This window comes from Nesoenas mayeri (assembly GCF_963082525.1).
Source record: "Nesoenas mayeri genome assembly, chromosome: 1".
Classification (NCBI taxonomy): Eukaryota; Metazoa; Chordata; class Aves; order Columbiformes; family Columbidae; genus Nesoenas; species Nesoenas mayeri.
The window spans coordinates 206,690,898-206,714,287 of record NC_137541.1 but is presented as its reverse complement, the minus strand read 5'-3'; the positions used below and the strand labels follow the sequence as shown (position 1 = coordinate 206,714,287).

General features: G+C 40.8%; 1 protein-coding gene across 1 annotated transcript in view; it reads left to right on the top strand.

Moving 5' to 3' along the window:
• Positions 1-23,390, top strand: part of SYTL2 (synaptotagmin like 2) — a gene marked incomplete at both ends in the record, with an annotated part of 45,041 nt that overhangs the window by 5,577 nt on the left and 16,074 nt on the right. Inside the window, 6 exons of the mRNA XM_080351955.1 lie at positions 7,034-7,182; positions 9,815-9,947; positions 17,836-17,908; positions 18,479-18,578; positions 19,620-20,501; positions 21,237-21,308. Coding sequence (XP_080208081.1) covers positions 7,034-7,182; positions 9,815-9,947; positions 17,836-17,908; positions 18,479-18,578; positions 19,620-20,501; positions 21,237-21,308 — 1,409 coding nt within the window. The remainder of the gene's footprint in view (positions 1-7,033; positions 7,183-9,814; positions 9,948-17,835; positions 17,909-18,478; positions 18,579-19,619; positions 20,502-21,236; positions 21,309-23,390) is intronic.

The window sequence follows — 23,390 nt, the reverse complement described above, 5'->3', positions numbered from 1 at the left end:
TGTGTGGTAGAGGAGTGCGCTTAAGGGAAAAAGTGGATACTAATACGGCTTTTTTAACCTCTAAATTGGGTACTCCTCAGTGTGTGGTCTTCACTGCAGCACAAAAACTGTCTTTGCAGAACTTACCACATTTGTACCTGGGACTGTGCTGTGTTATTGAGTGCCAAACTGAAGCCTCTGTCTTCAGAGTAGATTAGTCTTGATTTGTAGCTCACCTGAAATCCTAAAATGCAACTTATTTAGCACAGCATAAATTTGCTGACAGTTTGAGGAAAGCTATGATGCAGGCTCTTCTGCTCTCTTACAGTATGTATCCTATGGGTTGCTGTTTGATCAGGGCTGTTTTTAAGCTTTATACGCCTACTTTTAAAGCCTATAAAGTACTGGGAATGCTATGTTTGAGCAGAACCTGTGAGCAAATGCACATACATTCTAGCAACCTCTCCTCTCCAGACTCAGGTTGTCCTCTACTGCTCTCCAGGCTGACTCTAATACCACAGATGTGTTGTCACAGGATAGCTGTTCCCTCCTTGTGGTGGATTTGTTTGTTTGATGTTCTTTCTTTCTTTATTTTTTTAACTTTCCATGGCAGGTTTATTTGGATAGTGCATGAAAAGGGAGGGGAGGCCACTGGGGACCTTCTATGCAAACCCTTTAAAACTGGGAGGCAAACTAAACAGTAGGAGGCTGCAATAGAAATGAAACAAGTGGAAGCTAATAGAAACTGAAGGCTGACAGACCTTGAAAGACTCCTACATCCTGTACTCTGTAAGCTCAAAAGTCTTGCTACAGATTTCCTGAATGGAATAAAATTAAGCTTCCATATAGTAAGAAATGCCGAAATAAATGTATGTATTCTGTGTGTCTGCATAGGGAGTATCTAATTACATGATTTATAATGGATTACTTGTAAAATGAAGCTTATCTCAAACTTGACAGCGCAGCTACTAATAGGAGAATAAGTCTGAGTGTAACTGCAGGTCACGTAGCAGAAAAGCATATAAAAATGAAGGACTCTGGCTTCAGCGCAGAAGGTATATATGGTTTAAATGAACTATGGGGACAACATGCCAGTCTGATGACACATATGTGGCCATCGTATAGGGGAGAAAGGATGTATAGCAGCATTAAGCTGGTCAGTGTGTTTCACAAGCGCTTGCTCAGCACAGAAGCTACGGTCACGGTTTTGGTTCCAGATTCTAGTGGAGACCATGTTTCAATAGCAACAGAGCTGCCTGCTGTCACTTCTTTCTCTTCTTGTCTCACACCTATGAGCATGTAACTCATTCATTTTAATGCTCCTGGCCTGAATGTGTCTGTTTTCCCTTCTGACTTCAGAATAAATGTCAGTTTGTCCTGGTAGCCATCAAGACTTGTGCTGACTACAGCCCATTTACTTCTCTGAGGATCCAAAAGCAAGACTCTAGCTGAGATTAATTAATCAGAGTATTGTTAGTAGACCTAACACACCTATTGACCAGGAAGGCCAATGGCATCCTAGGGTGGATTAGAAGGGGGGTGGTCAGTAGGTCAGAGAGGTTCTCCTTCCCCTCTACTCTGCCCTGGTGAGATCACACCTGGAATATTGTGTCCAGTTCTGGGCCCCTCAGTTCCAGCAGGACAGGGAACTGCTGGAGAGAGTCCAGCACAGGGCAATGAAGATGCTGAAGGGAGTGGAGCATCTCCCGTGTGAGGAAAGGCTGAGGGAGCTGGGGCTCTGGAGCTTGGAGAAGAGGAGACTGAGGGTTGGCCTCATTAATGTTTACAGATATATAAAGAGTGAGTGTCATGAGGATGGAGCCAGGCTCTTCTCGGTGACAACCAATGGTAGGACAAGGGGTAATGGGTTCAAACTGGAACACAAAAGGTTCCACTTAAAATTGAGAAGAAACTACTTATCAGTGAGGGTGACAGACACTGGAACAGGCTGCCCAGGGGGGTTGTGGAGTTTCCTACTCTAGAGGCATTCAATACCTGCCTGAACACCTTCCTGTGTAATCTCATCTGGGTGTTCCTGCTCCAGCAGGGGGATTGGACTAGATGATCTTTCAAGGTCCCTTCCAATCCCTAACATTCTGTGATTCTGCCCAAAACCTTGGTATCCAAAGAGACCCCCAAAGGGTCTCTTTGAAGAGGTGTTGGTGATGAAGTATCATGATTACAAGGATGGAGAAAGGGTGCATAACCCCATTGGTTTCCTTTATTCTTCTAGTATGGCCCTCAACCAGTCGAAAAGCTTATTGCTTTATTGGTTAAACCAATCAAATGACTTTCAAAAGAAATAATTTAATATGTGTGCATATTCTCAACTGAGGACTGCTCATTACAAATATTTTAGGTGTAGTTGTCTAACAAATGCCAGAACAGATTTATTTTTCGCCTACAGCTTATCTAGATATGTGCAGACCAAAGAGGCGTGCTTATGGAGGGTGGAATGGTTAAATGATTACTTCTTTTGCCTTATAAACCTTTTATGGCTGTTTCCCATTCTCAAACAAGAAGAAAAAAATCTAATCAGCAAGTCTGACACTTATAATGCCTGGTCTAATATTTTTTTTTTTACTCCTGTTCTTGCATGAGTGATATTACAATAAGTTTTGGAAGGTGTTTGTGCTCAGAAAGCAACCTAGAACCTAAATCCTTTGTCGTATTTTGTTGGTTTAGGGTCTGTTGTTATCCTTACAGCAAATAGAATTAAAGCTGAATTCCTCAAAAGCCTCTCTGCTTTCACCTTCTTCACTCGTTTGGTATTTCATTTGTAGCAGGGAGGTTTTAGAAGTGAATTTGTAGTGAAGGTGGTGGTATCAGGCTTTGAAAAACATTTATTTTGCCATCAGTCACTGGGGTGCATTTTCCTATGTTCAGAATAGGGGGTGTGAGATGGCAATGAATCTCTTCAAACCAAATACAGACCCGGATTTAAATGCTTCTTAGTTTGTCACAAGAAGTCCCAGAATGTGCTGATGCCACACAAACTCTCCTGTCTGAAAAGCTCAGTTGAAGCTGTTGATTGAGGAATAAGGCAATAAAAGAAGTTATTAAGATGTCAGTTGTTATATCTTGCAAATTCTGTGGTGGTTTAGTAATATGGGCTATGAATAAGCGGGAGCACAAGGGCAGGAATTAAGAGACACTGAGGAGGTGTAGTTGAACAGCTTTAGATAGAGGTGTGTATTGCTAGATAGCGTTTCAATAAAAAAGAAACAGAAGCCATTATCACCTTGCCCTAAAATGCAATGTGCTATCATGCTGGGCTACAAAGCATAAGATAAAGCACTTTGGATTTGCTGACAGGCTCTGATTATATCAGAGCTGATTTCCTGCCTTATAGTGGTGCCCCGTGGTTTAGCCCTCTATAAGATATTCTGGAGATGGGGAGATACAGCTCGGTTAATACAAGTGTAGATTTTCTGTTTGCTTACAGAGTGCTTGACAATTGCTTTGTACACTCGTTCAATGTATTTTCATGTGTACTTAATGCCCTAGTGGGATGAAAAACTTGTCATCTTGCCATCAAAAATATTTCACCTAGGCCTAGTGGAAAAATCATATTAAGTAATAGGGGAACTCAGGCTTATTTTAGAAAAAGATTTTAGAGTGAATTCCTTGTAACAATGTGCCTTCATTTTCTTGAGTTTAATATTCCTATGGAAGAAACAGGCACTAGCTGTGTTATAACTTCAGGCTGTTTCACTCCAAAAGCTGCAACATAGACCAAGTGGCATTTCAATGGACCACTGAGGGACTCCAGAACACAGGCCTACATCATATGTAAAGCTGATATTGAATTTTCTCCTACTTGCAAACCTGGGAACTGAGCCTGCAATCTGAATCTTGATCTGGATGCCTACTGGTTCTTTGGTCACCAAGAGGAAAAGAATGTAATGACAACTTGGTTTGTCTCTTTCTGTTGACTGGGGAGCTGGCTTGGAATCAACTGTTGGCTTCTGACCTTGTTGTGCTGTGCTGGGAGGTGTACGTAGCAGTGGAAAATCATGGCTGCAGCCTGATTTCTTCACAATTCCTTTTGAGGTAAACCGCAATCTAAATCTAATGCCTAGCTGTGAAACAGGCCCACGAGTGCGAGCAGTTGGATATTACTGCTAAGGGCTGCTCACAGCACAGCTTGAGAATTCAAGTTGCATTGCAAGGAATCCCAGCTGTAACCTCAACAGCTGGTTTTGCCACAAGTCTATGATGTGTTGGTGAACACAGGCTTCTTAAAAGCTTTTTTTCCAGCCAAGACCTTGAACTAATTTTCTTTCTGATCATGGAAATCTGTTGCTTTATTAGTGGCTGGCGAATGCCTGGGAATAGCGTGAATATTTTTGTTGCTCTTAATTCCTCAAAATGATGGGACTGAGAGGCTTAATACTTCTCTTGAAGAGATGAGTAAGCCAAGCTAACAAAGGTCAAATGTTGTCAAGATGAGAAGGCAAAAGAATTAGAGTTTAAGTCAACTGCTGTGAGCTTGTGTCACTTCTTGCCATAGAGGCCTAATCACTAAACGGATCACTTGTAAAGGAAATACTGGGGAAATAGAGAGCATGTTTATACCTTTGTTAGCAAGTGTAATTGTTTCCTGAAGTACAGAAAGCCTGTTGAGCTGGTGGAGTTGAGCTACACTAACTTCCATAGGCATGGGTGCGGGTGAGGTGCGTGACATTCACTTCCAGCCCAAATGACAGTGGCACTGGCCATAGGTGACATTTAATGAGAATCTAGAGCCACGACCAATCCACGCCTCTGTCCTGCTTATGTTAATTAGTTGCAGATCTGAGAGCCCAACAATCAGGTAATTAGGCTGACATGGCTGAGAGCCCTGGGATCCTGTCCACTTCTATGGTGATTTATCATCTGAGCTAACTGGTAAAGTCTCCTACCGCAGCCCAGTTTCAGTGGTTGAGCACAAAAGGGGAAAGGTCTGAGCAGCGTCTGGGATAAAAGGGTTGAAGCAAATGAGGTGAGGGCCTTGAATACTTGTCCTGTGACTCAGTGCCTTCCCACTAGAGAACCTCCCTTGCCATGTGTTGTCATACTGCCCCAAACCACCAGCTGAGGTCAGAGCTCTGTTGCCTTGCGGGCTGTGCAAATAGCTGAAAAGCCAGTCCCTAGCCCTGAGGAGCATCTGTTCTGAGAAGACAAGCAACACATGAGAAAAGAAGGTGAAAGGGAGAAGCAATCATCTGTGTTAAAAAGTTCTTACGTGCTATATTTCCACTATTCCTGCTGGCTGTGTTCATAAACTGGCTGAGCAATGAGGAGCTGGCTCAGACCTGAGTCATGTATTTGCTTGAGGACAGAGGGAAGTTACTGCTGTGTTCCTGTTCCAGCTAGGAAGACCTGCAGCACATAAGTGTCTGTTTTGGCTCTTAGAGAAGTACAGTTATAAGCGACAGAGAGGGCCAAATTGTAAACTGCCCAGTAATGCTATGGACTGTTGAATCTTGGCACTAAAAATGGCAGTGGTGACCTCAGCTCCTGGCAGCCTCAACTGCACGTAGCTCATTTGAGACAGAGAAGTTGTTCACACACCTGGGAGGGACTGACTGTTGACAGTACTTTCAAAGAGAAGTTTAGGTATTCAAATTCTAACATAGCTGATGCATTCAAATAAGCTTTTTCATTTCTGGCCATATGAGGATGAAGGAGAAGTTGAGTGATGGGTGAAAACGACCCCTGTAGGAGTTGGGACTGGCTCAGTGTCCTGTCTCTGCTGTAAAAGGTTGTCTGTACTTGACAGCCAGATGTGCAGCCTATAATAGAAGGACTGTCATAGTAACTACTTGATTGCACTAGAAGTTCCTTCTCTTAAAGTAATGAGCAATATAAAACTGGCATGAACCTCCTTGGGATTGGACTAGATGATCTTTAAAAGTCCCTTCCAACCCAAACCATTCTATGATTTGCCATCAGGCCTGTGGCACCATCCCACAGTAACGCGGACTGTGTTTAGTCTAAAAGCCTCTGAGTAACTTGATCTGTTTTGATTTCTCATTTGAGTTCTGTTATTAGCTTCATTTGGTAAATGAAAGGGCATAAATGGAGAAGGTAAGTGAAGCTTGACTTGACTTTTTTGTTTAAATACTCTCTAAATCTGTGCAGTAACCTTCCTGGTCTGCAGGTGGGTTAGTCTCCAGGCCATGTAAAAGCTTATGCTGTATGTGTTATATGTCTAATGAGGAAAGAAAACAACCTCTCAAATTTCAGATAGCAACTCTTCCTTCTGTTAAAGTATGCTTCATAAAATCAGGGTGACTCTGAAGCCTAAAATAAAATTATTAAGAATTTGCTTTTTAGTATTTAAAATGGCTGCAGTTCATTTGATGGATACACGTAACTATTAAACTGCACAAACTTGTTTTATTGTTTCTTCCATGTGATGCTGTCTTCCGTTGTAACTCATTGCATTCATATAAGGATTTTTGTGTAACCTATGGAAAAAAATGGCACCATCTTTCCAGTGCAATTTTGGAACGTGTGTGTAAAAGCAGTGCTGTATGAACAGCCTGAAAAGGTGCCTTCTCAGCCCCAAAACAGCCATGAACTTAATTTTAGCACAGATCTCTTAACACTGCTCTGCTAGCTTATCTCTGTCTATAACCTTGGAAAACTGGAGGCAAGAAGTCAAGATCTGCAGATACTGGAGACTTCTCCAGGGCTGTGTCTGCTTGCAAGTTTATCAGAGCAAAGCATATTGGTTCTTCAAGGGTTACTTTGACTGGTGCTCTCAGGGTACTGAAGCTGAGGCTCTTCCCTTTCCAGCTCATTGTCATCCTTCATAATTAAATAAGGAGAGTAGCAGGTCAGAAGACAGAAATAACATGCTGAAATGGTGTTTAAAAAACAAGAACAACAAGATATAGGTATAGATATAACCAACCAACAACACCCAACTCCCAACAAAAACCCAACAAAAATCCCCAAACACTCACACACCTTCCCCCGACCTTCATTCTATTCACACAGGTAAGTAGACTGTGTGTGTATCTCATTTTTTAATTTTTTATTTTATTTTTTTCCCCCTCCACAGGCATTTACCAGAAAAAGTCCAAGATGATGTTCAGCTAAAGAATATGAGTGGGCAGTGGTTTTATGAAGCGAAATCAAAGAGGCACAAAGATAAGATACACGGAGCAGATATTATTAGGGCCTCCATGCGACGGAAGCCTGCCACTCTTGGTAAGCATTTGGTTTATATTTTATTTTGGAAAGGCTGGCTCTTACTTAGTGAACCTCAGACACTATTGTCTGTGAAATACAATACCGTAAGCTTTCCCCTCCCCCAGTGTATTGAAGAGAGAATTCTGGGTGATGACTCCTAATAAGAGGGACTGGCTTGTGTTTATGTGTAGGACTAAAAGCTTCTGCACTCCTGGATTGCCTTCTTACTTCCATTTTTGAGGTTTGTGAGCTACCCTGGAACATGCAGATAAACAGTTTGAGGAGAAATTGCTCCTTACTATGGATTTCCAAGATTTTGTGCACTCAGTTTGAGATTCTGAGGCTTAATTTATATTTTTTTGTTTTAGTTGTAAGGACACCAGAGGTACTTCAAGTTGATTTGAAATGGTGGGCACCATGAGATAGAGGTTGTAACTCCTGAAGTATCTGTGCTGGGAGCTCCAGCAGCTCTAACTGGTATCCTGTGACCACGTTATTTCTGAATGCACCCACCATCTCTCACATCATGATGAGTGCACTCAAATCATCTGTTAGAAACTTTACTTAAAGCCAACTGTGTCCATGTGCTGGGTAACAGTTGCAGACTGCAGTACAAATAGGTAGGAGTACATAGTGTAAATTGAGTTGAGTTGAGAAGCTTGGTGCTCACTTGATAATATTATATTCAGAAACTTGTTTAGAAAAAACAGAATGTGGGAAGATCACGCATTATGTTTAATATCAGAAGCAAATCCAGCGTTTTGTTTGGAGAGAAATAAAACAAAAGAACAGAATATAAGAGCCGATCTACTGAACCAGACTAAAAGTCTCATCTCCTGGCAGCACGTGGAGGCTCCAAGGCCAGACCAGCCTGCAGCCAGTTGTACCTCAGATGTTTTGAAACAGAGGAGGCATTTCTGGATTATTTTTTCTCACATTAATTTGTTCAAGAAGTTCTTCAAAGCCAGGCCTCTAACATCCCCTGTGTTCTGTCTCGAGGCATTTTAAAATGAAGGTTTTTCACATAAGAAGTACCCTTTTCCTTTTCTGGTTTTGAACTGATCGCCATTAACATCATCCCTGGGAGACAAGGTGAACAGTTGATCTATATTCACATAAGCAAATAGTATATAGGTTTTTATAGACTTATATTATTAACTCTATCATAAATCACTCAGCACCTGACTTTTGAATCTGAAAAGTCCCAGCCTATTTTATTTTCCTTCATACAGAAGTGATTTTTTTTTTCCTTAGAGAAATTGACCCCCATCCCTTCTTAACCTTCTCTAGTTCTACTAAATCCTTTTGACTTAGAAGGGCAAGACATATTATTCTCACAGATTGTCTGAAATTTGCAATCCTTATGCTTTTAAATTCTAATAAGGGATTTTACTGTGTGATAGTGAAGCAAGTAAGGTACTTCTATCAATACTCTGAATGGGCTACAGCTTGCTACTTTCTGTAGGTTTTGTAACTACAATTTAGCCTTATTTTCCTGTGTCTAATCTTGCAACCTTCTCAACTCCTATATTCCCAGAGATGAGTTTGGACAATGGCAGTTTAGTCAGTTTGAGGTTACTGTGTGATGGTTTTGGGTTTTTAAGTTAACAAGAAAAGGCCTGAAACAGAAAAGAATGTGAAAATTCTCAGGTATTTAGTGCAGTGTGGTTGTGGGTTTGGCTGGTTTCGGACTTGAAGGTTAGGAAAATCAGTTGTAAAATTCTACCTAAATTTTACAGTAACATATAGTTTAAAGGAAAGTACTTAAAGCCGTATTATCTTAAAGGAAAGTTAATTATTCCCATTCTTATTACTTGAACAAAGGGGCGTGATAGTGCATTCAGAACTATGCAATGGCTTGGTTTCAATGACTCATTAGATATCAAGATATTATTGCTTGCAATCACGAATAGCAAAAGTGAGAATACAAATCTTGCTTCTTTTTACACATTAAGGAATTCCTTATTTCTAAACAGCTGGAGAAATACAAAAAGCAGTAGCTGAAGTAATGTTAACTAACATTGACTCTGAAATGGTTATCAGAATAGGATTCTGTCCCACCCTAAAAAGAAATGCAAATGTATTTGCATTTGTTGAATGAGTGGGGCTTGGTTTTGTGGTTGTATTTTTTTTTCTTTGATATACACTTCTTAACTTGTGGTAATTGTACCCATAAAGGATTGGTCACCTGCTTAAATGACAGTTATGACCAACTTCCAATTTACTGCTGTAGGAAAAGAATAATTGACTGGATTAACTGAACTTCAATGTGTTTTCAGTTTCCTATGGTTTAATTGTTTGTTTCCTCAGGCCACAAAGGTTGTATTTTCAATATTTATCCAGCTGCAAGAACTACAGGATCAGGCTTTACTAGAGTTGTTGTAGAGAACTTGTCTATTTAGGATCACTTCAAGGTCTAGAGCAGAAGTACCTGGAGTAGAAGAGTGAAGGACTCATAGCAGTATGTGACATTTCCATTGGTATTGAAAAAACTCGTTCTTCAGAAGGCACCAGATTGGCTTCTGTACATAATTCAAGTATAGCGACTTCTGAAATAGCTGCAGGACTGAATGCAAATACTTGTATTTGCCTCTTAAGAAATCCTGTTTGAACATATGGGACACAACAATATTCTTGTTTCGTGTTTCAGCTGAAGTGAGTCAGAACAAATCAAACAAAGCAAAGAACAGCTGGGTGAGCAACATTAACAAAGAAGTCTTTGTGCCACCAGAACTACACAGCATTAAGGAACATCAAGAAGAACAACTAAAATCTAGTTCAAGGTAAGCTGTTTAATCGCAGTTACTATTGGGACTGGTGAAACTTGTGAGCTTGAAGTTCCATCCAAAATATTGTACTTTCCTCTTATTTCAAAGATCATCAAATGTTTCCTCAGAATTGCCCAAGGAATCCATGCACGTGAAAAGTTGACAAATTGTAGCCATGCATTGTTCATGGTTCTCCATTCGAATGCAGAACAACTTCAGCTCACCTCTACAAGGAGAAAGTTGGCAATGGTGTCTGGAATGGTCCCACACATGTTCTCATGTCACAACTTAGTCTGGCTCCCAGCAGTGAGACCAGGGTTTCCTGGTTGGAATGGCTGGCCACAATCAGTACTCCATGGTTGGTAACAGAGGGACAATAACCTCTGCATCTCTTCACCCAATCACTCAATGAGACCAGATCGTTGATTCAACCTGAATTTTAAACTTGAATCATATGAAGAATCAGAGCCTGATAAATTTCTCCTTAGAATTTTCCAGATCTTTGGGTCCATAGTTTAAGACCTCTGAGACATTTTAAGGAGATAAAATGTATTTTAGGTGGAAAGAACTGCAGTATCTTTGGATACTTGCAGAAAATAAGTCAGATTCTACCGAGAAAAATATATGTCTTTCTGGAAGGCAGAAGCTTCCATTCAGAGTAAGGCAGGACAGTCAGCTTGGGTCTGCCTGAATGGCTGCAGTTGTTGCAGGAAAGCTGGATGATAAGTAGTTTCTGGACTCTTTGTATTAAATCACTCCATCTCAAGTTTGTAAACATCCCAAATATCTCCATTTTGCTTTGAAAAATACTGAGTTGAGAGAAAGAGACGTGTTTTCTCTTTAAAATACCTATGTGTAGCAGTTCATTGGCTGTGTGAGGAGCTATCAAAAGCCTGTATTTGAGAAGGAAAGTGGTGATCTCTTAGTGAGGGTGACAGCAGGTGGAAATGACTTTAAACAGCCAGACTCCTCAACACCCTCAAGGAAACAAGAACCAGGGTGTAACACAGACAGCTATTGTTTGTGCTTTCAGTGGACAGAGTGAGCTGAGAGACAGAGTTACTGCTTGACTGTTTTACTTCTGGTTGTGCCATTGATCAACTCTCTAACCTTTCACTTTCTTGTCTGTCTTCTAAGTCCTTCTCTGTACGTCCTCTGTTTTTCCTTTGCAGCAAGGCTTGTCTCCTACTGTGCATTTATATGATATCTAGTAGCAGCTGAATCTTTCTCTTTCATGGTCTGCAAACTGGGCACACGAGTTCACGATGAACGGCACCGAAGGTTGGTGTAAGTCTTAACAACTGTGGCTTGCATTACTGGTCTTTTTTATCATTTATGTATAGTTATCAGTGAACTCAGAGGGGTGTTTGTCTTACCCACATCTGAAATTCTGCTGAAAAAGTCAAACTGCTTTGTTATAGACTTCCCAAAAAATGAATTTGTGCAGTAAGGATGTTAAAAGTCACTCTTCACAAGAAAGAGCTTAGCTCCTCCTGCCCAATTTGGCTGATAATGCTGACAGAGTTGTTACTGAATGTAGTTTTTTCTTACAGGTGGCTTTTACCTTCAGGGGGTTGTTATGGAGTTACATCTTTATAAACAGCACAAGACATGCTGCTGATTAGTATATCTTTTAGAATATTTTGCCTGTCATCTTCCACATTAGGAAAAGAAGATGATAATTTAAAAGAAGTACAGCTTTATAATGTTATTCTAGCCATTACACAAATTGTGTGTGATTGATTGATACATTTCGTAAACTGCCAGGGCAGCCTCTTCAAAAATATAGAGCATAACAAGGGTTAAGAATATGTAGACAGCTGTTCAGAATATGGCCAACTGGGCTGTGGTCTTTAACTTGAGGTGATTTGTGACTTACTTCAGGTCACATCCATGTGAAGTTTAGTGATTATTGTCCAGGACCCTCTCCTGCTATTTGCTCCAAATTGTGCCAGAAATTAATCAGCCTGTGTGCCTTCTTCATGTGTGCTTATACTCTCACAAATAGTGCAAGGTCTTCCCCCTAAAGCAAGTGCACACAGTTCAGGATTGATGAGACAGTTGGAACTGGGTTTTGGGAAGTGATCTATAATATGTGGGTCGGACACTTGCATTTACTTTGCATAAATATTTGGTTAGATATCTCTGATTATTGGCTTCTAAAACGTGAAAATCTGAAGCAAGCAAACGCGGCAGGATTAGGGGCAAATCATTGCTTATGATTTCAGTGTAGGATTATTTCACTGTGACTGAGACTAGATCTACACAGCATTGCATATGGGAATTGCAGGAGGTGCCATTCTTTTCTACAATACTCCTTTCTGTTCTCTTGATTCCAGGCTTTGAAAGACACTGATCTGACACAGCTGTGCCCGTTTCTGATGGTAGCAGCAGATCAGGAATTGAGGGGAAACTCTGGGAAAGCAATAACCCCATCAGTTGGTAGACACTACAAACATTTTATTTGGTTGGTAGGATAGCAGAGGTACAAGGAATTGATCTCCATTGACTCTTCCCCTTGCATGTAACAGTCTCAACATGGCTAGAACTAGGAGGATGTAAGAGAGCTCTGGAGTTTGGGCTTGTATAAAGTGAGTTCGCAGCTTTTGGTGTCCAAATGCTACATGTCATTCAGGTACTTGGACTTTTAAAACATTTTAAAGTGCTACTTCAGGGGTAGGTTTGTAGGAGTTTTGGGGTTTAGGTGGTGGTTTGCTTGGTCTTTTTCTTCCTCTAAGAGTGGGCTTCAAGCCAGCACTGGCTTGCAGGCTTAGCATAAATGGAACAACTACAGGATTGGGACCAGAAGATATGTGATAACAAATTACCTGGACCTTTTTTGTTCTGGAGATCCTATTCTTAGACCCAAACAATTCTTACTGAATGGACAGAAAGTTCAGTTCTGGTAGATCTGTGTTTGTAAACTGCTGAGGGTCAAATCCAGCCCTGGGGCCACTTCAACTGCCGTTGAGTCAGGGTGCTGCTATGTTAAATGGAACACAAATCAGCCCACAACTATGTTCTTAAAATTAGCATAGTGATCTTTATCCCCACACCCCAGATACCTAAATTCAGTAAGGAAACTATGAACATTTTTTTTTTCCTGGGTGTTATATCACCATGGTACTTGTCTTGTATTCCATAGGCTTTACAGGCCAGGTGTGAGAAGTGTTTTTAAAGGTGTAACTTTGCACAGAATGAGTTTTCATAGGGTGACTCAGACTGTCAATATTACCTCTATTCAGTGATACCATCTGTCTATATGCTGAGTCTCCAAAAAAGGGCAATGTTAGGGGGTTTTCAGTTTCAAGTTGAGATTTTTAAGTTGTTTCCTTCCCTAGGCTAGAAAATACTCTTAACCTACCACCTTAACAGGTGGCAAGTGCGGGTCCCAGAGCTCTGCAAGGTGAAAATTTGCACAAAAGCTGTAATTCTTAAAATCCCTGTAACTTTTCTGGAATAACAGGGCTGCTGGGATACATAGATAAGGGTATCTTTATGGGGTGTCATTACATTACTGCCTTAACTCACCAGATTTTCTGCCCTCCAGAGTGAGCTCAGGAAAGCTGCTTTTTTGGAATGGGAGGCTGTTTCTGTCTGTATTGACAGCGCCTGCAAATCTATCACCCCTTTCTCCAGCTTTGCTTTTGCCTTCGCATTGTTGCCTCTTGGTTCCTGTCCAGTCTGGGTGGTGTTTGGGCCTTCATTGTGATTCGCAGCACTTTGTTTTGCTGAATTGCAGCGCAGGAATTCTTTTTAACCTGAGTGTATTTATCAACTTGGCTTCACGCACACTCTTAGATCAGTCTTGTGAATGCAGCGCATCTGGGAACTGTTCAGTTTTCCAATCTGTAAGGGCTGAGAGTCAACTCATATTTTTCAGACCCTTTGTTGTAAAACGTAGTTACAGAATCGTGGGTGTGTTTTTGTTACCTCCCAACCTGTAAAAACTGCAGACTGAAGAATGTCTTATCAGTTTCTTGCAGCCCAGGGTATATACCAGTATTTTCCTTGTTTAAAATGAGGGAAAGGTTGAAGAATTCTTGACCTAGACCTTTAAAAAAAACATAAAAATCATGTTTGCCTTGTTGGGTAAATGAGACACAAAGTGTAGGAGCATGCAGATGCTCATAAAATAAATCCCACAAACTCAAGAACTTATAAAAGCAAGAACACAAACTCCAAATCAGTAGAACAAAGTTTCTCTAAGTATATGCATTTTCAAACTTAATCGTAGTTCTAATACTTTTTAAAAAAACAACAAAAGAAACAAAGAAAAGAAACTTATGTAGAATGATATTTTTGAAAAATAAATTAAAAGTTGCAATATTGAGCTCTTTGAGAACTAGAAAATTATTTCTTCCTATTTAGGATCAGAGAAGAATCAAAACAATTATCTGTTATACCAGTTATGTACATATAAGAGGCTGCTGCAGTTAATGTTAAAATATAAGAACAGATTATTTTTTCACCCATGAGATGGTTTCCATTACAAGCTCAGTTTGTGAAGTGGTCGAGGGTTTTGATTGCGGGGTGACAATAAAACCCTGGCAGATGTATTGTTAACCTCCTCTCCCCCCTCCCTTCCCCTTCCCACTCAGGATAGGCAATTGGGAGGGAAAGAAGGACAGAGAGAAGAGAGTTGGAAAAATTAAAAATGTTTTACTAATGCTACTAATAAGAACAGAGAAAATAATACAAAATATACAAAACCAGTCTTGAAAGTCTCAGCAACTGCAGAGCTGGCACCTGAAGTCCTGGACTGGACTCTGCAGCCAACCGGAGCTGGATTCAGTGTCTCCCTAGGCCTCAGTTTGCAGGGACGACTAGCAAGGTCCTCTCCTAATGTTGGCCATAAGCAAAAGGGAAAAAAGAGAAGGCACGAGATCCTCGTGATCTCCCACTTTTATATAAAGTATTCACATGGATGGGATGTTCTACACAGTTGGTCAGTTTCTTGGTCACCTGTTTCTCGTTGCCCCTCTTGTGAGATGTCCATCCATGCTTAGCAATAGAATGCGAAGTTATTGATATGTTTACCAGAACATGTATCTGGTTCTCCAGGAAAATGCAGCTAATATGAAGCTTTAGCTGACAAGCAAATTCACTAAAAGAGAAACTTGTTTGTTAACAAAACCAGGACAGAAGTTTGTATCCCTGTGCATTTGGAAAGATCTTTGGGTGAGGAGGCAGCTCCTGTTTGAACCCAGCACTTGGTGAAGCTGGGAGCTGTTTTCTTGTCCTGAGGTACCACATCTGCCCTCAAACACGTTGTCTCCTGGGTCTGCTACTTTCCCATCAATATCTGAAAGTCTTTTCACCCACGCCAAAGATCATTGACCAAAGAAATACTCAGTTCTGGAGTCTCCTTGTACATCTATATGGGAAAAACCACAGGAGTTGCTTTCCTTCCTAGCCTGAGGTCGTATTTCCTACCTGGAGAATATTCATTTTCCCTGCCTTGTTCTGTTTCTCCTGTCATAGAATCATAGAATACTAGGGATTAAGGGACCTTGAAAGATCATCCAGTCCAATCCCCCTGCTCGAGCAGGAACACCCAGATGAGGTTACACAGGAAGGTGTCCAGGCGGGTTGGAATGTCTCCAGAGTAGGAGACTCCACAACCCCCCTGGGCAGCCTGTTCCAGTGTCTGTCACCCTCACTGAGAAGAAGTTTCTTCTCATTTTTAAGTGTAACCTCAAAATCATAAGTGGTCACCAAAATCACAAGCATGTAAGTTGGTCAATGCCAGCGTTTTCTATATAAAGTTAAAATACTGAATGTGATTGTTATATGAAGACCACATTTAAATCCACATCTAACTTCAGTCTTCAAAAAACAAATTATTTTCATACCTAAGATATTTAGATGAACTTAAATGATAAAAATCTGTTTTGGGAAAAAAACCAAAAAAGCAACTACTCTTGAATCATTCTGCAAATAGATGAAATATTTCTTGATGTAATGTAGGAGCTGTCTCTTATAGCTGTTTTAATTTCTCCTTACTTGGGCTATACTTAGTCAGGATCACAAGTAATAACTTACTTATGCTATCAAGCCACAGCTTTTATAGATCTTAATTGAAAGAGAATAGCTAATAAGATGTATCTCTGTGGGGATGTGTTGTCACCTGTGGCTTGTCACATCTCTACTACAATAGTGGTGGGGTTCCTCTGATTTTTCTCACTTGGACACTTTGCAAAACTCTATTTTTAGCAGATTTTTGGCACTTTCCTCCACTTTGGTTTTGGTCCTAGAAAGATAAATGTAGGACAAGAATGGAGACAAAAACACTGATATTGTTTGGCGAGTGGGTACATTTATATAAAGCTTGCTCAAACATCTAAAAGATATTAAAAAATATGGTTTCTGTCATGCCAAGTAGAAGTTGTATGGAATTATTCAACAGTGATCCCCGGGAAACTGATGGAACAACTTATCCTTGGTGCCATCTCAAGGCATATCAGGGATAAGAGGGTCATTAGGGGCAGTCAACATGGCTTCACCAAGGGGAAGACGTGCTTGACTAACCTCATTGACTTTTATGAGGACATAACAAGATGGATGGGTGATGGCAGAGCAGTGGATGTGATCTACCTTGGCTTGAGTAAGGCATTTGACACAGTCTCCCACAGCATCTTTATAGCTAAACTGAGGGAGTGCGGTCTGGATGAACAGGTAGTGAGGTGGACTGTGAATTGGCTGAAGGGAAGAAGCCAGAGAGTCGTGGTCAATGGGACGGAGTCCAGTTGGAGGCCTGGATCTAGTGGAGTGTCTCAGGGGTCAGTACTGGGGCCGGTATTATTCAATATATTAATCAATGACTTGGATAATGGAACAGAGTGTACTATCAGCAAGTTTGCTGATGACACCAAGCTGGGAGGAGTGGCTGACACGCCAGAAGGCTGTGCAGCCATCCAGCGAGACCTGGACAGGCTGGAGAGTTGGGCAGGGAAAAATTTAATGAAATATAACAAGGGCAAGTGTAGAGTTTTGCATCTGGGTAGGAACATCCCCAGGTTCCAGTCTAAGTTGGGGAACAACCTGTTAGAGAGCAGCGTAGGGGAAAGGGGCCTGGGGGTCCTGGTGGACAGCAGGATGACCATGAGCCACCACTGGGCCCTTGTGGCCAGGAAGGCCAATGGCATCCTGGGGTGTATTAGAAGGGGGGTGGTCAGTAGTTCAGAGAGGTTCTCCTTCCCCTCTACTCTGCCCTGGTGAGACCACATCTGGAATATTGTGTCCAGTTCTGGGCCCCTCAGTTCCAGCAGGACAGGGAACTGCTGGAGAGAGTCCAGCACAGGGCAATGAAGATGATGGAGTGGAGCATCTCCCTTATGAGGAAAGGCTGAGGGAGCTGGGTCTCTTTAGTTTGGAGGAGACTGAGGGGTGACCTCATTAATGTTTACAAATATATAAAGGGTGAGTGTCACGAGGATGGAGCCAGGCTCTTCTCGGTGACAACCAGTGGTAGGATAAGGGGTAATGGGTTCAAACTGGAACACAAGAGGTTCCACTTAAATTTGAGAAGAAACTTCTTCTCAGTGAGGGTGACAGACACTGGAACAGGCTGCCCAGGGGGGTTGTGGAGTCTTCTTCTCTGCAAACATTCAAGACCTGCCTGGACACCTTCCTGTGTAACCTCATCTGGGTGTTCCTGCTCTGGCAGAGGGATTGGACTGGATGATCTTTTGAGGTCCCTTCCGATCCCTGACATTCTGTGGTTCTGTGAGACATCTCCCCTTGCTATGGAAAGAAGCTGATGAGAGCAGGTTGAATAGAAAACTTTAGGTACCAAGAGGTTACATTTAAGTAGGAATAAACGAATTTTTGGCTTGCTTTTTCAAAAAGGATTAAAGTAATGCCCTGTTAGCTGAAGTTGTTATATGCTTTTTCTTTGCAGTTCTAAGCCAATAATCTCTGTGTTAGACAAACCCGAGGAAAGAGCGCTGAAGGCAGCAGCCTCACCACTAAAGGTATGACTGCTTTTGAATGTAGCAGGAGTTATCCTTTACGTTTTGTGCTTTGTGCTTCAGCGGTAAAGATAATTAAAGATTTGAGGAAGAAAGATAAGAGGCTGGAAAAAAAAGAGTGTGTTTTTGTTTTGGAAAGAGATAACGGAAACCGCTAAGGTTTGAGTGCTGTAGTGCTGTTACGGCTATAAACAGTGGCTGTCTCTGCTTGACATTGTTACCAGTGTCTTCAGCCACTACAAAAAAATGGTCTTTGTGTGTTCCAATATCTCCAAAGTCACAGAAGTAGAGATAAAACTATTTAACTTGCATCAACTTGGGATTTTCAAGTGTCTTTAAATGGTGGCTTATCTGTCCTGTTGGTGACATCAAAAAGAAAAAGAGGAGGCTTATCACTTGCACTTCTGATAGTTCCCTTGTTCTTATTATTTAGTTTTTGTCTTGTATCCAGTTTAAGGATTCTTTGCTGACTGAGTAGTGAGGCAGAGGAAATCACTACACGTTATCTTATTTTGTCAAGACTGTACTGATATGAAAATTCAACTGCAAGTATTATGTTCATTCCTTTTTTAGCAACGGAGAAATCCATTTAACTTCACTGCTTCAGGGGATAACTTGAACAGTGGGGAAGCAGAAAACAGACCAGCCATTCTACCTCAGCCACCAAATAAGGGTAAATATACTTATTTAGCATAACCGTGAATTTCTTGGTGACATATATGAAAGTATTTTTACTTTCATTGCTTCTTTTTGTAAGATACCAAAGCCTGTTTTATCTTAACTACTTCAAGTTATCAACTAGTTTGTTTCAAACCCCATATAAAACATGTGAATGTAGTCAGGAAATGGCTGTTTATGTGACTAAATGGGTTTTGCTTCCTTTCTTGTACTCACAATTCTATTCAGCACTCCTGAGAGGGCTGTTTGTCCTGAACGGCTGTTAAGAGAACAGAGAAATTTCCTTGATTTTGTCATAGATGTCTTTATGGCCTTCCAGTCATTGCTGCAGCTGGCTCCACAGAAGCAGCTTAACTCTCTTCGATCTTGATTTGTTTCTTTTGTTCACCCAGTTCTGTTTATTTTCGAATCCTCCCTTTCCTGCAGTATTCTCTGCGGGCAAGTAGCTGAGTGGTGATATATCACAATGCAGGCATTTGAAGGTGTAATTTACAGGCTCATATGTGCAGATTACTCTCCTGTCCCTGTTATGAAGCTTGCTAACAGGAAAAAGGAAGACTTGCACATTAGGAATAATAAAACCAAACCAAAATGTTTTCCTAGTGGGACAACATTTCTGCATTTTACTTTGTAAAATATGAATGTGGAAACAGCAACTTGCAGAAAACGAAAGAGGCTGTTTATGTTCTGAACCTGAAGAGACATTTACGTATTCAAAAGCTGCCCTTCCCTGCGAAGTTTGTCCCTTGCAGGAATAACACTGATCAAAAATTCGGTGTGCTTCCTATCTTTGGAATCACCGAATAGTTCATATTTGTAGAAAAAGAAATAACGGCAGGATTTTCATCTGTTAAAACTTCCAGTTACATACAAGTGAGATAAACACCTATGTTGAATTTCTGCCTGTGTTTTACTGCAGGTGTTTTTAGTAAACCAATATAATCACTGCGTTCTAGATCTGCACTGTCATGCCCCTCTGTTTATGCAGATGAATGTCATGGAAACTCATGATTTGTTTTCTGTATATGTCTTACAGAAATTTTGTCACCCTCAAAAGAGAGCCAACCTAAACCAAACTCAGTAAATGATGAAACAGAGAAACACAAGAAGCCTTCTGCAGAGCCTGCTGATGAATCACAGAAGGGACTAGTTAAGCGTCCTGTCCCAAAAGCTAGAAAATTAATTCACAAAGCAACAGATCCTGTGTCACAAAGAGAAGATCTTGTTCCAAAACCAGCCGAACGGACCGAGAGAATTAATGGTGTTGGAACACCACCCAGGGGCATTCTGAAGCGCAGTTCAAGTTCAAGTTCCACTGACTCAGAAGTTCGTGTTAGTCAGATGTTAGATGTTCAGAAGAAGAATGGTCTTCCTACTGCAACTATTTTTGAAGGAGAAGCTGAGAAGAACTCTCTTATGGAAGAAGCAGAAGACTCCACACAAATTTCACTGGAAAAACTAAAACAAGTACGGTTCTCATCTAGCACAGGCAAAGGAGAACCTCTGCAAAGCCCACGGCCACATCGCGGCAGAGAAAAAGGAGAGTTTGATTTGTTAGAATCTGACCAAATAAAGAGTAGTAGAAATGGCGCTATTAGAACAGATTCATTGGGGAATAAGCAAATTTCTGCTGTAAAGCCTTTGGGAACCCATTCATCAGCTTTACAAGTGAAACCGATAGATGGCTTACCAGGTGATACATCAGTGTCCAGTCCTCATGATTCTAATAGCACAGTCTTCCTGGCAGATGAAACCTTGCAGATGGAGACAGTTACTCCTAAGAAACTTGCAACTCCACGAAAGGCCTCCAGCAATATCCTGACAAATAGCAATAATGAACTGAGTGTTGAGGAGACACGTGAAAATAAAGCCAACAAATTCTTGAGCCAGGAATCAAAGTCACACAAAAACTTTACTGGTAAGAGACTAATAGGAGTGAAGAACAGAATGCAATAGCAAGTAGCATGTCTTCATTAATGTTCAAATCACTTGTATCTAAGAATTAACAGCCAGGAAAAAGAGATAATAGGAATGTGCTACCTACTGCAGAATTAAATTCAAAATCACTTTTTGGTATTTTAATGCTCAAATGTAGTCAGTATTTTTTAGATGATCTTTTGTTGGTATTCTTAAGAATTAACAATCAGATCAGAGCCTAGATAGGCACCTTTCTTGTGGATGGTGAAGGTGAAGTGGTGGCATTTGGATAAAATTCTTGTCATGAGGCCTGGTAGATCTTTCTGCATGAGAACTGAAGAATCTGTACAGCTGTGGGCTGTCACTGGTAGTAACGCAATTGTGACTTGGGGATTTGCTCGTGAGACTATACACAACTATGCTGGTTGTCCTTCCCATGTGTCCCCTTTCAATTTAGCCATTTCCTTTAGAATGGGGATAACCATTCTTATCTACTGGCACCCTAAAAGTAATAAAGTAATATGTCTAATCTTCCAGGAGGATATCTCAGTGCAGGAATTTATTTTTCAGTTCATTGCCTGCAGTGTGGTTCTTTCCAAAAACACAAGGGCAGAGCACTCTTTTCCATGCTAACAGTTAAAAAAATCTCCGTTTTGTTTTGGTTTTTGAGATAGGTCGAATATTTGTAGAGTTATGTGTCTGATTCCTAACTCTGATAAGTTCATTTATGTTGTAGATCAACATCAGCTTTCTGCTGAGACAGAAACACATGAGGTGTCAAATACCAATTCTACAAGTCTGCAACAAGGTAAGCCTGATCTTGTTGAGGAGCAAGATGCTAAAACCACTTTGAACCCTGACAAACATGCTGATGAACTCATGAAAGTGGCCGATGAATCTGTATCGAAAGTTTTAGTTTGGTTTCAAAGAAGTTCTGGTACTGAAGATAGGAACCGTGTACCAGCTAGATCCCAAGGCAGGGAACACACAGAAGAAGTGGGCTTCTCAACCAGAACAGCAGCTCTTCCTATAGAACATGGTGGGCCTGGCCTGGATGGAAAAACAGAAGTTAAGGAAGAGTTACTGTTTGGAAAGAACAGCATTTCATCTACATCATTTATTTCAGAAGATATACAACTGATAAAAGAGAGGATGAAACCTAAGAAAGAGGAAGAGAATGAGGAGAAACATGACAAATCACTAACTGAATTTGACTGTATTAGAGTTGAAGAAAAAGAAAGTGGTCAAGAAATCAAGCAACAAAATAAAAAATCAAATCTCGTGGAACATCAGGGACACAAGCTACTAGCTCAGAAATGCAAATCAGAGAAGGCAATGCAAGAAAAAAGAAGACTAAGGGAGATCAGAGCATTTTGGGAAGGGGATAAAACTGTCCCTGGTCATAGGGAGAAAGAAATCAGTGTCAATACAAATGCATCAGGTAATGGTGTATTGAAGGGTCTCAGAGAAAGTGAGAAAATAAACCCAGCTGCAGTATATCTACCTAATGGATCGGATGATGAAAGCAAGAATATGTTAAGAAGTGCTGAACTAAGTTGTGCAAGCCAGGCTTTAAGAAATGAACATCAGAACTCTTTTGAGTTTGCAGCAGGCCATGCAGTTGAAAGGCCAGAAAGAACACTTCCATCTGACGGTGAAGTTCATGAATATGCAGAATTGCCAAAAGCCAGTAACTTGCAGCCAAGTGTTGATGCCACTTCAGCTTCTCCCAAAATCAAAGACAAAGATGAAAAGGAAACACCTAAAGGAAAACTTACTGCTTGTTCCCAGCAGAAGCCCAGCTTCCAGGTTTTGTCTTTAAAAGAACAAATGAATGAGAAGTCCAAGAATCAAATTTCAGATCCTTCACAGTTCCAGAGTCTGAGAAACTTCTGGGATACCAGAGTTAAATTACAGAGTAGCACTGATAGGGGAGGTGTTTCTTTGCCAAATAATACTAGTTCAAGAACCTATGAAAGAAAATCAAATGAAGATAAAAAAGGCAGAGATAATGTGAACAAGCAAGAGTTAATTCAACAACAAACCCAAACATCAGAGACAGAAAAAGCCCAGAAACTAGATTCTGTGGTATGTGAACTGCCTCCAGGATCTCCTACCCTGAAAGATCTTGATGTGATACGCATAAAAAATCCAGACTCTGTCCTGCTGGATAGAAAACCAGTTATCTCAAACCCCCAGGAACAGATGGGTCTTCCAGAGCAAGAAGTTAAAGAATGTGCAGAAAAAGGTATTGTTTTATCAAAAGAACAACATGTTTCCTTGCAGTTACTCCAGTCACCTGGTGATAAAGATGCTTTAAAGGAGACAGCAGTAGATGATTGGGTATGTTTAGCTACAGAAAAACTGGAGAACAAAGCTGCTTGGTTAGATATCAGTCTTCCTAAAGAGGAAGTTGCTGAAACTGTGGATAAGGTGGTTCTACCTAAAGCTGAGCTTGATGTATTTAAATTTGGCCTAAAGAAGTTAAAAGAGGAAGCCTTTGAGACGCCATCTAGCTTGAGCCTAAAAGAAAACATTTTGAAAGGGACAGCTTCTCACTCAAATCTGTGCAACATCTCTGAAAAAACAGGAGAACAGAGCCATGACGCTTCTGCTATTGATCAAGAAGAAGAAATAAGCAAAAGCACAGGGAAAGTGAATGTGCCATCAAAAGATGAGCATGAAAACAGAAAAAGCCTCAGGGAACTGATCAGGGAATTTGAACCTTTCCGTCTACGACATCGTATAGTAGACAAGGATGATACACTTGAGGGTTCTCAGAGGCCTCAAAATGGTTTGCAGAACCTGCTCAGAGAGAACTTTGCATCTCAACCTTCTGAATATAGAAGGGTGGGAATGAAAATATCCAATGACAAAAATAGTATATCAC